The sequence below is a fragment of the Erinaceus europaeus genome, chromosome 23, assembly GCF_950295315.1.
Source record: "Erinaceus europaeus chromosome 23, mEriEur2.1, whole genome shotgun sequence".
NCBI classification, from domain to species: domain Eukaryota; kingdom Metazoa; phylum Chordata; class Mammalia; order Eulipotyphla; family Erinaceidae; genus Erinaceus; species Erinaceus europaeus.
In genome coordinates, this window is record NC_080184.1 from 6285057 (window position 1) to 6298268 (window position 13212).

A 13212-nucleotide genomic window follows, 5' to 3' on the forward strand; every position below is an offset into this window, starting at 1 on the left:
CAACACTTGGGAAGCTTCCCCTCTGCATGTGAGAATGAGGGGCTTGAACCTGAGTCCTTGCAAACGGTAATTTATGAACTTAACCAGGTGCACCACTGCCTGCCCCCTAAAACATACGCTTTGATCTGTACAGCATTATAATTCAACATTTTACATACTACATTTTCACCACTAAAAGGTAGTTCCAATACACTAGTGTAATGTGTATTACTTTCATCAATTTGATCTAGCTTTCTTAGAACATTATGCTATTATAAACAGAACTTAATAGAAAATTTTATTAACTTGGAATTATAAGACTAGCATACGTTAGATGAAGAATTACATTTTCTTGTAAAGAAATCTTGTCTCGGTAGTCGGGCGGTGGTGCTATGAGTTAAGCGCGAAGAGTTAAGCGCGAGGACCGGCTGTAGGATCGAGCACTCGGCTCCCTACCTGCAGGGGAGTCGCTCCACAGGCAGTGAAGCACGTCTGCAGGTATCTTTCTCTTCCTCTCTCTGTCTTCCCCTCCTCTCTCCATTTCTCTCTGTCCTATCTAACAACAACGACATCAATAACAATAATAATAATAATAACCGCAACAACAATAAAACAGCAAGGGCAACAAAGAGGAAAAAATAGCCTCCAGTAACAGTGTATTCGTGGTGCAGACACCTAGCCCCAACAATAAACCTGGAGGCACCTGGTTTTGCACTCATACGTGCAAGGATCTGGATTTAATTCTTTGGTCTCCAGCTGCAGGAGGAAAGCTTTGTGAGTGGTGAAGCAAGGTTTCAGGTCTCTTTGTCTCTCTTCCTCTCTGTCTCCCACTTCCCTCTTGATTTTGACTGTCTATACAATAAATAAAGATAATAAAAAGGGGGATCTAGGCGGTGGTACACCTGGTTGAGTGCACATTTTACAATGTGAAAGGACCCAGGTTTGACCCCCTGGGGCCCACCTGCAGGGGGAAAGCTTTGTAAGTGGTGAAGCATTATTTTCATGTGTCTTTCTGTCTCTCTCCCTGTCTCCTCTTTCCTCTTGATTTCTGGCTGTGTCTATCCAATAAATGAGATAATAAAAAATTATTTTTTAAAGAGAAAGTAAAGGATTTGAATGAGACATCAGCATGTGGGCTTTGGGAAGGACCTGTTAGGCAAGACTGAAGTAGTGTATAGAAATTAATGGCAGGGAAGTAGTGTATAGAAATTAATGGCAGGGAGTCAGGTGGTAGCGCAGCGGATTAAGTGCACGTGACACAAAGTGTAAGGATCCCAGTTGGAGCCCCAGGATCCCCACCTGTAGGGGAGTCCCTTCACAGGCAGTGAAGCAGGTCTGCAGGTGTCTATCTTTCTCTTATCCTCTCTGTCCTCTCCTCCTCTCTCCATTTCTCTCTATCCTATCCAATAATGATGATATCAACAATATCTTCAACAATAAAACAACAAGGGAAACAAATGGGAATAAATAAATAAATTTTAAAAAATTACTGGCAACTGCTTGTACCAGGCTCCTTTAAGCTACTCATCAATCCTAAATTAACCTCCTTTTACTCTTGGTGTTTGTAGAAGCCCTGGCATATATAATTACCTTTTATACATTTTTTATATTTATTTTCCCTTTTGTTGCCCTTGTTTTAAGATTTTATTTATTCATTTATGAGAAAGATAGGAGGAAAGAAAGAACCAGGCATCACTCTGGCACATGTGCTGCCAGGGATCAAACTTGGGACTTCCTGCTTGCAAATCCTACACTTTATCCACTGTGCCATCTCCCAGACCACATTGTTGTTTTTATTGATGTCGTTGTTGGATAGGACAGAGAGAAATTGCGAGAGGAGGGGAAGACAGAGAGGGTCTGGAGAGAAAGAACTGCAGACCTGCTTCACTGCCTATGAAGCTATTCCCCTGCAGGTGGGGAGCCGGGGGCTTGAACCAGGATCCTTTCGCTGGTCCTTGGTTTTGCGCCACCAGTGCTTAACCCACTGTGCTACCACCCGACTCCTACCCTGGCAGATTTAAAGTTGGCTTCTGATATTCATAAAAGATCTAACAGCCTTTGACTTTTATGACTTCTGCATATCTCTTATCTCTTAGTCCCTGTATACATAATTATGAATCTTTTTTTTTTTGTCAACATTTCTTTTTGAGAGGGCCCACAAGAGGGCTTGTGATGACATTCCTGATAGAAGTGTACAGTGGTGATGCAGAGAAGGATCCTTTAGAGGTCTAGGTCCATCATATTTGAGAGGGAATCCAAGGATTCCCTGACTAGGGCCCCAGATGGTGAGGTGGTGTGATGATGACCATAAGGGCTATTATTAAGTGAGCCTGTCTCTTGCCCTTATCCTACTTTTGTAAACCCCTTTGTCTGGTGACCTTAGAACACCAGGGACCAGAAATTTTTAGCATGCACTGATTCTGATGCCAGATTATACATGTTCCATGTAGGTGCTGTGCTGTCAAGCAAAAGCCTGCCTGGTGGATTTAAATCATAGTCTCAGTCTACTACTCCTTCTCCCTTCTCTTCGTTTTCTAGCCTGAAAGGAAATTGAGAGAAAGAGGAAGCAATGGCAATTTCTCAGGTAAGTGACATGTTTCATATCTCATTCTCTTTTTCCTACTGAAGAAGTTACAAATGTACTTTGTGTTATACATGTTTACCTGACTGCTTCTGTTTTGTTTTTTTTAAAGATTTTTTAATTTATTTATGAGAAAGATAGGAGGAGAGAGAAAGAACCAGACATCACTCTGGCACATGTGCTGCTGGGGATCAAACTCGCAACCTCATGTTTGAGAGTCCAAAGCTTTATCACTGCGCCACCTTCCGGACCATAGACTGCTTCTGTTTTGCCTGCATGTTTCTTTCCACCTACTATTACAAAACATATTATTCCATCAGGCTTATCATTGAGACTCAGTTTCTGTATGTTGTCACCAGTCTTTGTTTCCTAATGTATAGATACAACTACAGATATGAATATATATGAGAGACATAGAGGAGAGAGAGAGAAAGTCAAAGAGAAACCCCTGCAGCACTGCCCCATTATTTGTGAAGCTTCCCCCGAAGGTATTGGGGGATGAGACTTAAACCTGGAATCTCACAGATTATATATAACGTATACCCTCTACTGTGTGTGCAACCATGAAGACCCTGTTAAAGATATATTTTTTCCTTTTTTAAATATTTATTTATTTATTTATTCCCTTTTGTTGCCCTTGTTTTATTGTTGTAGTTATTATTGATGCCATTGTTGTTAGATAGGACAGAGAGAAATGGAGAGAGGAGGGAAAGACAGAGAAAGACGCCTGCAGACCTGCTTCACCGTCTGTGAAGCGACTCCCCTGAAAATGGGGAGCCGGAGGCTCAAACTAGGATCCTTCCGCCGGTCCTTGCGCTTTGCACCACCTGCGCTTAACCCACTGCGCTACTGCCCGACTCCCCCTGTTAAAGATTATTTTTGAGTGTCATACTCAGATATCCTGTTTCAACCCCTACTACCACATAGGGTCACGAAAAGGGAAACTTCATGGTTTCTCTTCTCTCACCTTCTGTGGGAAATAAGTAAAATTATTCTACCAGGAGAAATGAAGTCTTTTAGGACATGCTTTCTTATACCCAAAGCCTTCAGTTCCTCTCTACTCGGGCATCCCATATGGGATGAAGAATTCTTATCTTGAGGGGTGAGTTATAGTGCACCCAATTTTAAGCACACAGGTTATCATGCAAAAAGACCCAATTTCAAGCTCTGCTTCCTGCCTGCCGGGGGAATACTTAACAAGCAGAGAAATAGGTTTGCAGAAGTGTGTATTTCTCTCTCCCTCTCTATTTGCTCCTTCTTAATTTATCTCTGTCCTATTCAATTTAAAATAAAACGACAAAAAAATCAAAAAAAAAGAAAGAAAGAAAAAGAAAGTGGTCCAGGAGGGAGCACAGTGATAAAGCACTGGACTTTAAACTGTGATGTCCCAAGTTTGATCCCCGGCAACACATGTACCCGAGTGATTTCTGCTTCTTTCTCTCCTATCTTTCTCACGAATAAATAAACTTTTAAAAAAAATACACTGCCTGGAGATATGAATTTGTAGTGCTGGCACTGACGATTCCCAGCAATAAACCTGATGGCAGGAGAAAAAAAAAATCATAATATGCAACTATTGCACATCCCCTCTTTTTACAGATTGAAGTAAGGCTATTAATTCAATATTGTCTGTCCTAGGATACTGTAGAGCTAATATAATTCTGCTTAGCTGCCCTGTAAGTTTTCCATAACCTCTGTCTAGAATAGGATGAAAATAAATAAATTTATAAAAGTATGATGAACCAGAATTAAAATTGGTTTTTTTAAGAGACTTTTTTTGTTGTTGTTTGATATGCACTTCTGACAATCAATGATGTGGACATTCTTTAATTTTCCTGTGACCATTGTATTTCTTGGTTGAAGAGACTGTTCATTTGTCCCCCTTTTAATATGGTTATATAGTCACTGATAAATTGTTGAATATTTTATTCTCAGTAGATGCATTGCATATGCATTATAAGGTACATGAACCACAATATGAGCTGACAGTGTGGTTCCTTAAATACATTTTAAGAAATATTTTTATTTATTTATTTATTATTGGGTAGAGACAGAATGAAATTGAGAGAGGAGAGGAGATAGTGAGGGAGACAGAGACACCTGCAGCTTTGCTTCACCACTCATGAAGCTTTACCCCTGCAGGTAGGGACCAGAGGCTTGAACCTGTGTCCTTGTGCACTGTGGTGTGTGCACTTAACCAGGTCCACCACCACCTGTCCCCTTAAATACATTTTTAAATTATATGATTTTTTGTTTTATTTTTATGAGTGGTTGGTTAAAAATTACAAAATAACAGGGATGTAATTCCAACCACCAGTTTTGTGTCCCCATTCCCTCCATTAGAAACTGCAGTGTTCTCTCAAGGTCACAGATAATGCGTTGACTATAATTTCTTTAACTGTTTATATTTTCCATCAAGTTACAGCTACACCTATAACTACTTATGAATGTCTTTACTTTTCCCCTGTTATTTCTGGCTCCTGATGACAGTGGGTTTCAAAACCTTCTTAGTCATCTCGTAACATTTCTCTCCTCTCATAGTATGGACCAAAATTCTTTTTGGGTTGCATAAGTACAACTTTTGGGAGCGTCTAAGGTAGGAGTTCTAGCTTCTTTAATTGCTTCTCTTCTAGATATGGGCATTGTCAGGTCAATCCATATCTTCACCCTCTTTATTTATTTCCCAATGGGGGTACGGTTCTGGAGAGTTCTGAGGTACTTTAGTGAGGTTGCCTGCCCATGGGGCTCAGGATGGAGTCATAGTAGTAGTATCTGTCTGCAACTTGGTGTCTGAAACTCAGTTATGAGGAAAAACAAAATAATAAATAAAAACCTGAAAGTGTGAATAGAGGAGATGAGAATAAGGATTTTTAGGATGGCTAAAGAAGAAGCTAGGAAGTCTATTTTAAGTATATTCCTTGGGGCCTATGATATTAGTCAGTTTTGCCTGAGCTTGATTGTTAACATAGAGGTGGACTAAAAATATTGTCAGAGTTGAGAATAGGGCTAAATAGGTGAATTAGGGCAGAGAGTAGCTCCAGAACTTGAAGAAAATATACAGTTAACTGTTTACCTTGTCAGGCTGACCCAGTGCCCATGTATATTTACATTTAGTGCAGAAAATTGTGTGACCTCTGATTCCCTGTCAGTCTGAGCTCACAGTCCATAGTCACAGCTAGGAATAGTCTAGGCTGCACTCATTTCAGGAGCTGTCTTTCTTGAGTGGCTGAGTAGACTTATACAGCCTCTCTTCAGACAGTAGGACTACCATTGCTGCTCTACAGTGAGGGTAAGATCCATGAGATCCCCACGGGAAGGCTTCTGATGACATGCTTGATAGAAGTGACCAGTGATGGGATATACAGAGATCTGTTAGAGGACTACGCCCATCATATATTTGTAGGAATCCAAGGATTCCCTGACTTGAGTCCCAGATGATGAAGTGACCTGGCATTGATCTAAAAGGCCATCACTAAAATGAGCTAGTCTTTTTCCCATATCCAGCTTTTGTAGTCCTTTATCTCATAAGGTTAGACTTTTTGAAGTCATTCAGTGTCATTTGTTGTCAAATACATTTTAATATATATTTATTTTTATAATTTGATAAGATATACAAGTTGAGATGTGGGGGGGGGGCACCAGGTGCACCACTACTTGAGTTTTTAAAATATTCATTAACAGGGAGTTGGGCGGTAGTGCAGCGGGTTAAGTGCACGTGGTGCAAAGCACAAGAACTGGCATAAGGATCCTGGTTCAAGCCCCTGGCTCCCCACTTGCAGGGGAGTCACTTCAGAGGCGGTGAAGCAGGTCTGCAGGTGTCTGTCTTTCTCTCCCCCTCTCTGTCTTCCCCTCCTCTCTCCATTTCTCTCTGTCCTATCCAACAACAAAACAGCAAGGGCAACAAAAGAGAATAAATAAATTAATTAAAAAATATATATTCATTAACATTTTGGACATGAAGCAAATAGTCCTGAATTTGATATAAAGAATTACTGGTGGTGAGGGATACCCTTGTTCTCTCTCTCTCCTTATACCTCTCTATCATTTTGATGAATAAATACATCTTCGACAGTGAAATGAACTACAGCCTTGGTGGATGTGATTAGAGAAGACATTGAAATTTTAAGCACAAGATCCTGTGTTTAACCTTTAACATTATACTTGCCCGATGCTCTTCTCTTTCTCATTAACAAATACATATAAAAATAAATAGAAACCAATGCCTTTTCCCTCTGAATTGAGTCATTCTGAAACTAAATGTTGTCCTCATGCATTTTGACACAAAGGGGTACTGCTTCTTGGCCTCCACTATGTCTGTGTTAGTTTTGTATCCTATCCCCTCCATTGGAAGTTTCCTTATTTTTTATCTCTGAGAGTATGTGCCAAAATTTTTTATTGGGTACAGAAAGTGGAGATGTTGCTTCTGTAATTGCTTCTCCACAGAAAATGTTCATTGACAGACTTATCGATACCCCCAGTCTGTTTCTATCTTTTCTTCTTTGGGATAGGGCCCTTAGAAGGTGAGGTTCCAGGATACATTAGTGAGGTGGCCCGGAGAAGTCAGGATGGCATTATGGTAGTGTCTGCAACTTGGATGAAAAATGGTAAGATATAAAACTGGACTTTTTTTTTTTTTTTTGCCTCTATGGTTATTGCTGGGGCTTGGTGCCTGCACTCCAAATCTACTGCTCCTGGAGGCTATATATTTTCCGATTTTGTTGCTCTTGTTTATCATTGTTGTTGTTACTGTTGTTATTGCTGTTGTTGGACAGAGAGAATGGAGAGAGGAGGGGAAGACAGAGGGGGAGAGGAAGATAGACACCTGCAGACCTGCTTCACTTCTTGTGAAGCACACCCCCCCCTTATCAAGATTGTGAGAAGAATAGAACTGGACGCATCAAACTCTCAGATCTCAAATTATATTATAACTTAATAGTTGGTATTATAGGGCCATTGTAATGAAAACTGCTTGGTACTGGAACATAGACACACTGACTAGTGGAATAGAACTCAGAGCCCAGAAGGAAGTTCCCACATCTATGGATATCTAGTTTTTGACAAATGTGCCCAGACTATTAAATGGGGGAAAAGGAGTCTCTTCAACAAATGGTGTTGGAAAAAATGGCTTGAAACATGCAGAATAATGATACTGAACCTTTGTATTTCACCACAAAAGTAAATTCCAAGTGGATCAAGGACTTGGATGTTAGACTAGAAACTATCAAATACATAGAGGAGAATACTGGCAGAACTCTTTTCCATATAAATCATGTTAAGTGAGATAAGTCAGAATCAGGATGATTATGGGATGATCTCACTCTTAGGCAGAAGTTGAAAAACAGGATTAGAAGGGAAAACACTAAACAGAACTTGGACTGGAATTGATATATTGCACCAAAGTAAAAGACTCTGTGGTAGGTGGGGGGTGGTGGTGGTAGTTTCATGTCCTGGAACAGGATGACAGAGGACCTAGTGGAGCTTGTATTATGTGGAAAACTGGGAAATGTTATGCATGTAAAAACTATTGTATTTAATGTTGACTGTAAAACACTAGTCCCCCAATAAAGAAATTAAAAAAAAAGAAGGAAATATGTCTCACAAAAAGAAAACAAATGGGAGTCGGGCGGTGGCACAGCAGGTTGAGCACACATGGTGCAAAGTGCAAGGACCAGCCTAACGATCCTGGTTCAAGCTCCCAGCTCCCCACCTGCAGGGGATTCTCTTCATAGGAAGTGAAGCAGGTCTGCAGGTGTCTATCTTTCTCTCTCCCTCTCTATCTTCCCCTCCTCTCTCCATTTCTCTCTATCCTATCCAACAACAATGACATCAATAAAAACAATAATTGTAACAGTAAAAAAATACTGGCAAGTGTTATTTTCCTATTAAAAAAAAGAAAGAAAAAAAGTTGTTCACTGGCTCTTCCACACCTGACCTGTTTGGGCCTCTTTCCCCAGTCTCCCAGATTCAATTAACAGTAACACCATTTTATCACAGGAGATGCCTGGGATTGGACTCGGGCTCATGCTAGAGAGTCCAGTGCTATAATAACTGTACAAATCACTTTATAGCCATCTAGGCCATGAGAGTGAAGTGTTTGATGATGAAGTCACCAAAGATATATTTGGAGATGAGACAGCCACTGGCTTCATAAAGTAGAGAGTGGATGTCTAATCTGTTGTATGATGTTTTCTCACATAAATATACTTGATATATTTTAGTGCTTTGTGTCCTATGAAGATATAACTGTGACATTCACTCCAGAGGAGTGGGCACTATTAAATCCTTCAGAGAAGAAACTCTACAGAGATGTGATGTGGGAAACCTTTAGGAACTTTCTCTCAATAGGTAATTATAATATTCATTTGCCAATTAGAAGACAATTTGTTTCCATCATTGTTCACCAGTGTAAATGGAGTCCCTGTTATTTGAACAGAGAATGATTGTAATTGTGACTCATGATGGATCAAAAATTCAGTCTATTTGCATAATTTTTAATACTTTTTGTACTTTTAGAAAAATTACAAGAGCATTCCACCAAAGAGGAGCAACATAACCATCAAGGAACTAAACAAAGGTTTGTAGCTTTAATAATGAAAAAATACTGTCCCACTCAGAAAGATACATTGAATTTCAGTGAGATTTGGTAACTGTATGGTTTCTCTGTATGAATGAGTTTTTTTTAAGAGATCTTTTTATGTATTTATTTCCTTTTGTAGCCCTTGCTGTAGTTATCTTTGTTGGTGGTGGTGTCATGTTTGTTGGATAGGACAGAGAGAAATGGAGAGAGGAGGGAAAGACAGAGAGATGAAGATTAAGATAGACAACTGCAGACCTGTTCATCCGCCTGTGAAGCTCCTCCCCTGTAGGTGGGGAGCCGGGGGCATCCTTATGCCAGTCCTTGCACTTTGTGCCACCTGCGTTTAACCTGCGTTTAACTGCCCTAGCACATGACTCCCCCTTACCAGTTTTTAAGTGTTTATTCTCTAATATTTTAGCTTTACTTGGCACCTGCCATAGTACAATCTTTTTAAAATAAATAAAATTTGTAATCACTGCTATAGACAGATAATGCTTAATCTATTTCATCAAAAATGATGCTATGAGTAGGTTGTGGATTAGTCCGGGAAGTGAGTCAAATAGTGATGGATGTGATATATGTGCCTGGTGTTCTCATTTGAAACAGTGGCAACACATTTACCATACTGATGTTCTAGCATTTCTCCGCTTTCCCCTTCATGCCAAAACTTTCTCCCACAAATAATAAGTAAATAAAACTTTAATATGATACAGAAACGCAGTGTTTATGTTGAAGAATGCTAAGAAACAGTAAACATATCACCTATAAATGAACATCTATAATTTTATGATATTTAGAGCTAGTCTCTAGGGAAAACTCAATGATTTTAATTCAAAGACAAAACTTGCAATTAACAAAAGGTCCTTTAACAAATTCAAAGCACCTGAAAATATATTATTAGTTGTGGCTTCATGCATTTGTGTATTATATAAACAGATTTAATGTTTGCCAAGTTTGTCTTTGAACTTTATTTTATTTTTAACTGTTATTCTTTGTATAATTTTACATTTTTGTCATTATCTTGTCAATATAATTTTTTTCTATTTAACAGAGCATCACTCAGCTCTGGTTTATACTGATATGGGGGGGTTGAACCTGGGACTTGAGGGCCTTAGGCATGAGAGCCTCTTTGCATAACCATTATGCTATCTACCCCCACCCAGTATAACAATTTTTAATCAAGTTTATTGAAAATGTCTATGATTTTTTTGGTTCTTTGTAATAATGACCTGAATTTTCCTAGTAAAATTGTGTATTGTTTTCATTAAAATATCATTAATTAGCATAACACTCTTTTACAGTAATATAGTGAAAATCACTTATATCAAAGACAAAGTTCAAAATGGTGAAAAAACTCCAGAAGTTGAAGAATACAACGAAGTTTTTACATTTTCTAGTCATCTTCAAAAACACAAAATAATTCATATTGGAGATAAATCTCATGAATGTAGGAAAATATTCAGGCAATGTAGTTCTCTGCGGAAACATGAAAGAACTCACTGTAGAGAGAAACCCTATGACTGTGAAGAACATAGTACAGCATTTAGTTGCCCCAGTAATCTTCAAAGACATAAAGGAACTCAAAGTGGCGAGAAACCGTATGAATGTAAACAATGTTGTAAAACATTCAGTTCTTCCAGTAATCTTCAAGTACATGAAAGAATTCACAGCGGAGAGAAATCATATGAATGTAAACAATGTAGTAAAACATTCAGTTACTTCTGTCATCTTTGGGTACATGAGAGAATTCACAGTGGAGAGAAACCCTATGAATGTAAACAGTGTTCTAAAACATTCATTTATTCCAGTTCTCTTCGGAAGCATGAAATAACTCACAGTGGAGAGAAACCCTATGAATGTAAACAATGTAGTAAAAAATTCAGTCAAGCTGTTCATCTTAGAGTACACGAAAGAATTCACAGTGGACAGAAACCCTATGAATGTAAACTATGTAGTAAAAGATTCAGTCAAGCCAGTAATCTTCGGGTTCATGAAAGAACACACAGTAAAGAAAAACCCTATAAATGTGAACAATGTGCTAAAAAATTTTCTTACTCTGCTTCTCTTCGGCAACATGAAAGAACTCATAGAGGAGAGAAGCCCTATGAATGTAAACAATGTAGTAAAACATTTACTTGTTCCCGTTCCCATTGGGTACATGAAAGAACTCATAGTGGAGACAAACTCTATGAATGTCTACAATGTGCTAAAAAATTTTCTTACTCTACTTCTCTTCGGCAACATGAAAGAACTCATAGAGGAGAGAAACCCTATGAATGTAAACAATGTACTAAAAAATTTTCTTACTCTGCTTCTCTTCGGCACCATGAACAAATTCACAGTGGAGAGAAACCCTATGAATGTAAACAATGTAGTAAATCATTCAGTTGTTCCAGTTCTCTTCGTGCACACAAAATAACACACAGTAAAGAGAAACCCTATGAATGTAAACAATGTAGTAAAACATTTACTTGTTCCAGTTATCTTCGGGTACATGAGAGAATTCACAGTGGAGAGAAACCCTATGAATGTAAACAATGTAGTAAAACATTCACTTGTTCCAGTTATCTCCGGGTACATAAGAGAATTCACACTGGAGAGAAACCCTATGAATGTACACAATGTAGTAAAACATTCACTTATTCCAGTTATCTTCGGGTACATGAGAGAACTCACAGTGGAGAGAAACCCTATGAGTGTACACAATGTAGTAAAATATTCAGTCAATCTAGTTCTCTTCGGAGACATAAAAGAACTCATAGTGGAGAGAAACCCTATGAATGTAAACAAGAGTAAAACATTCAGTGTATGCGGTTATCTTTGGGCACATGAGTGAATTTACAGTAGAGAGAAACCCTAAAATGTAAAGCATTCAGTCAATGCAGTTCTCTTCAGAAACATGAAAGAACTCACAGTTAATAGAAACCCTATCAACACCAACTGTTGGAGATGATGTGGGTGGAAAGGGCTTCCCACATTGCAGGTCAGTTTGTAAGTTGGTCCAACTTCTATAAAAAACATTCTGGAAATTGATCAGACACTAGAAATGGAACTACATTATCACCCTCCAGTCCCTCTCCTAGTGATTTACTTAGGGAAAATTAAAACACCTATACAAAAAGAATTATGTACATCAGTGTTCACAACAACAGTTCAAGATTCCCAACATCAGATGAATGGCTATGAATTTTAGGTACATAAACCCAATTCAGTACTATGTAGCTTTTAAAAATCATGAGCATCATCTTTGCTATATTACTGTCACAGCCTGAAGGCATCCTGTAGAATGAGACTAAGCAGATGAAGAAAGACCAATACTAAATAATCTCATCTATACATGAAAGTAAAAACAAAAACATTTAGGTGACTCAGAGTAGACTTGATATAGGGCACCAAAAACAAAGGATTCTTGGGAAGGAGGAAAAGGAACAGGATGATAGAATATTTGGATCTGGTTGTGCCTATGCATTAAAGGCTACTGTAAAGCATTAATGTCCTAATAAAATAAAAATAGAATTGTATTCTGTCTTGGAGGTAGAACAATGAATAAATTGTCAACTTGTGCCAGAGTGATTCTCATTTTAAAAAAAAATCCTATGTGACTTTCTCAATTGTAGTATCATATCAACTTCAATAGTTATATCCAAAAAAATCTAAATTTCAGTATAATGTAGGAATATAATTCATGTTTATAAAAATGAAAAAATTAATCATGGCTACGTGGTTCACCACCTGGTTGAGTATTTATTTTTCCTTTTGTTGTCTTTGTTGTCTTTTTATTGTTGTTGTAGTTATTGTTGTTATTGATGTCATCATCATTAGATAGGACAGAGAAATGGAGAGAGCAGGGGAAGACCGGGAGAGAAAGATAGACACCTGTGAAGCGACTCACCTGCAGGTGGGGAGCCAAGGGCTCGAATAAAATAAACTTCTTAAAGACCTGTTTAAAAAATAATAAAGCTGATCTGGTTGTGTTGTAAAATTTGTGTTGTGAAATTATAAAAGTAATTTTAATTTACAAATTGTCAGTAGAAAAATTTTTTAAAGAATTTATTTAGTCATGAGAAAGATATGA

The 13212-nt window shown here is 38.3% G+C and overlaps 1 protein-coding gene across 4 annotated transcripts in view; it reads left to right on the plus strand.

Moving 5' to 3' along the window:
* LOC103127853 (zinc finger protein 709-like) overlaps positions 1 to 12710 on the plus strand; it is a 38770-nt gene extending 26060 nt beyond the window's left edge. The window contains exons 2-6 of one of the 4 annotated variants that reach the window (XM_060182112.1): positions 2446 to 2563; positions 7069 to 7164; positions 8779 to 8905; positions 9074 to 9134; positions 10439 to 12710. In XM_060182112.1, the coding sequence (XP_060038095.1) occupies positions 7162 to 7164; positions 8779 to 8905; positions 9074 to 9134; positions 10439 to 11933 (1686 nt within the window). In that variant the 5' untranslated portion in view covers positions 2446 to 2563; positions 7069 to 7161 and the 3' untranslated portion in view covers positions 11934 to 12710. Of the gene's footprint in view, positions 1 to 2445; positions 2564 to 6453; positions 7165 to 8778; positions 8906 to 9073; positions 9135 to 10438 lie in introns of those variants that run through there. The other 3 variants (XM_060182110.1, XM_060182111.1, XM_060182113.1) reach the window with 3 other exon arrangements.
* Positions 12711 to 13212: the final 502 nt, after the last annotated feature.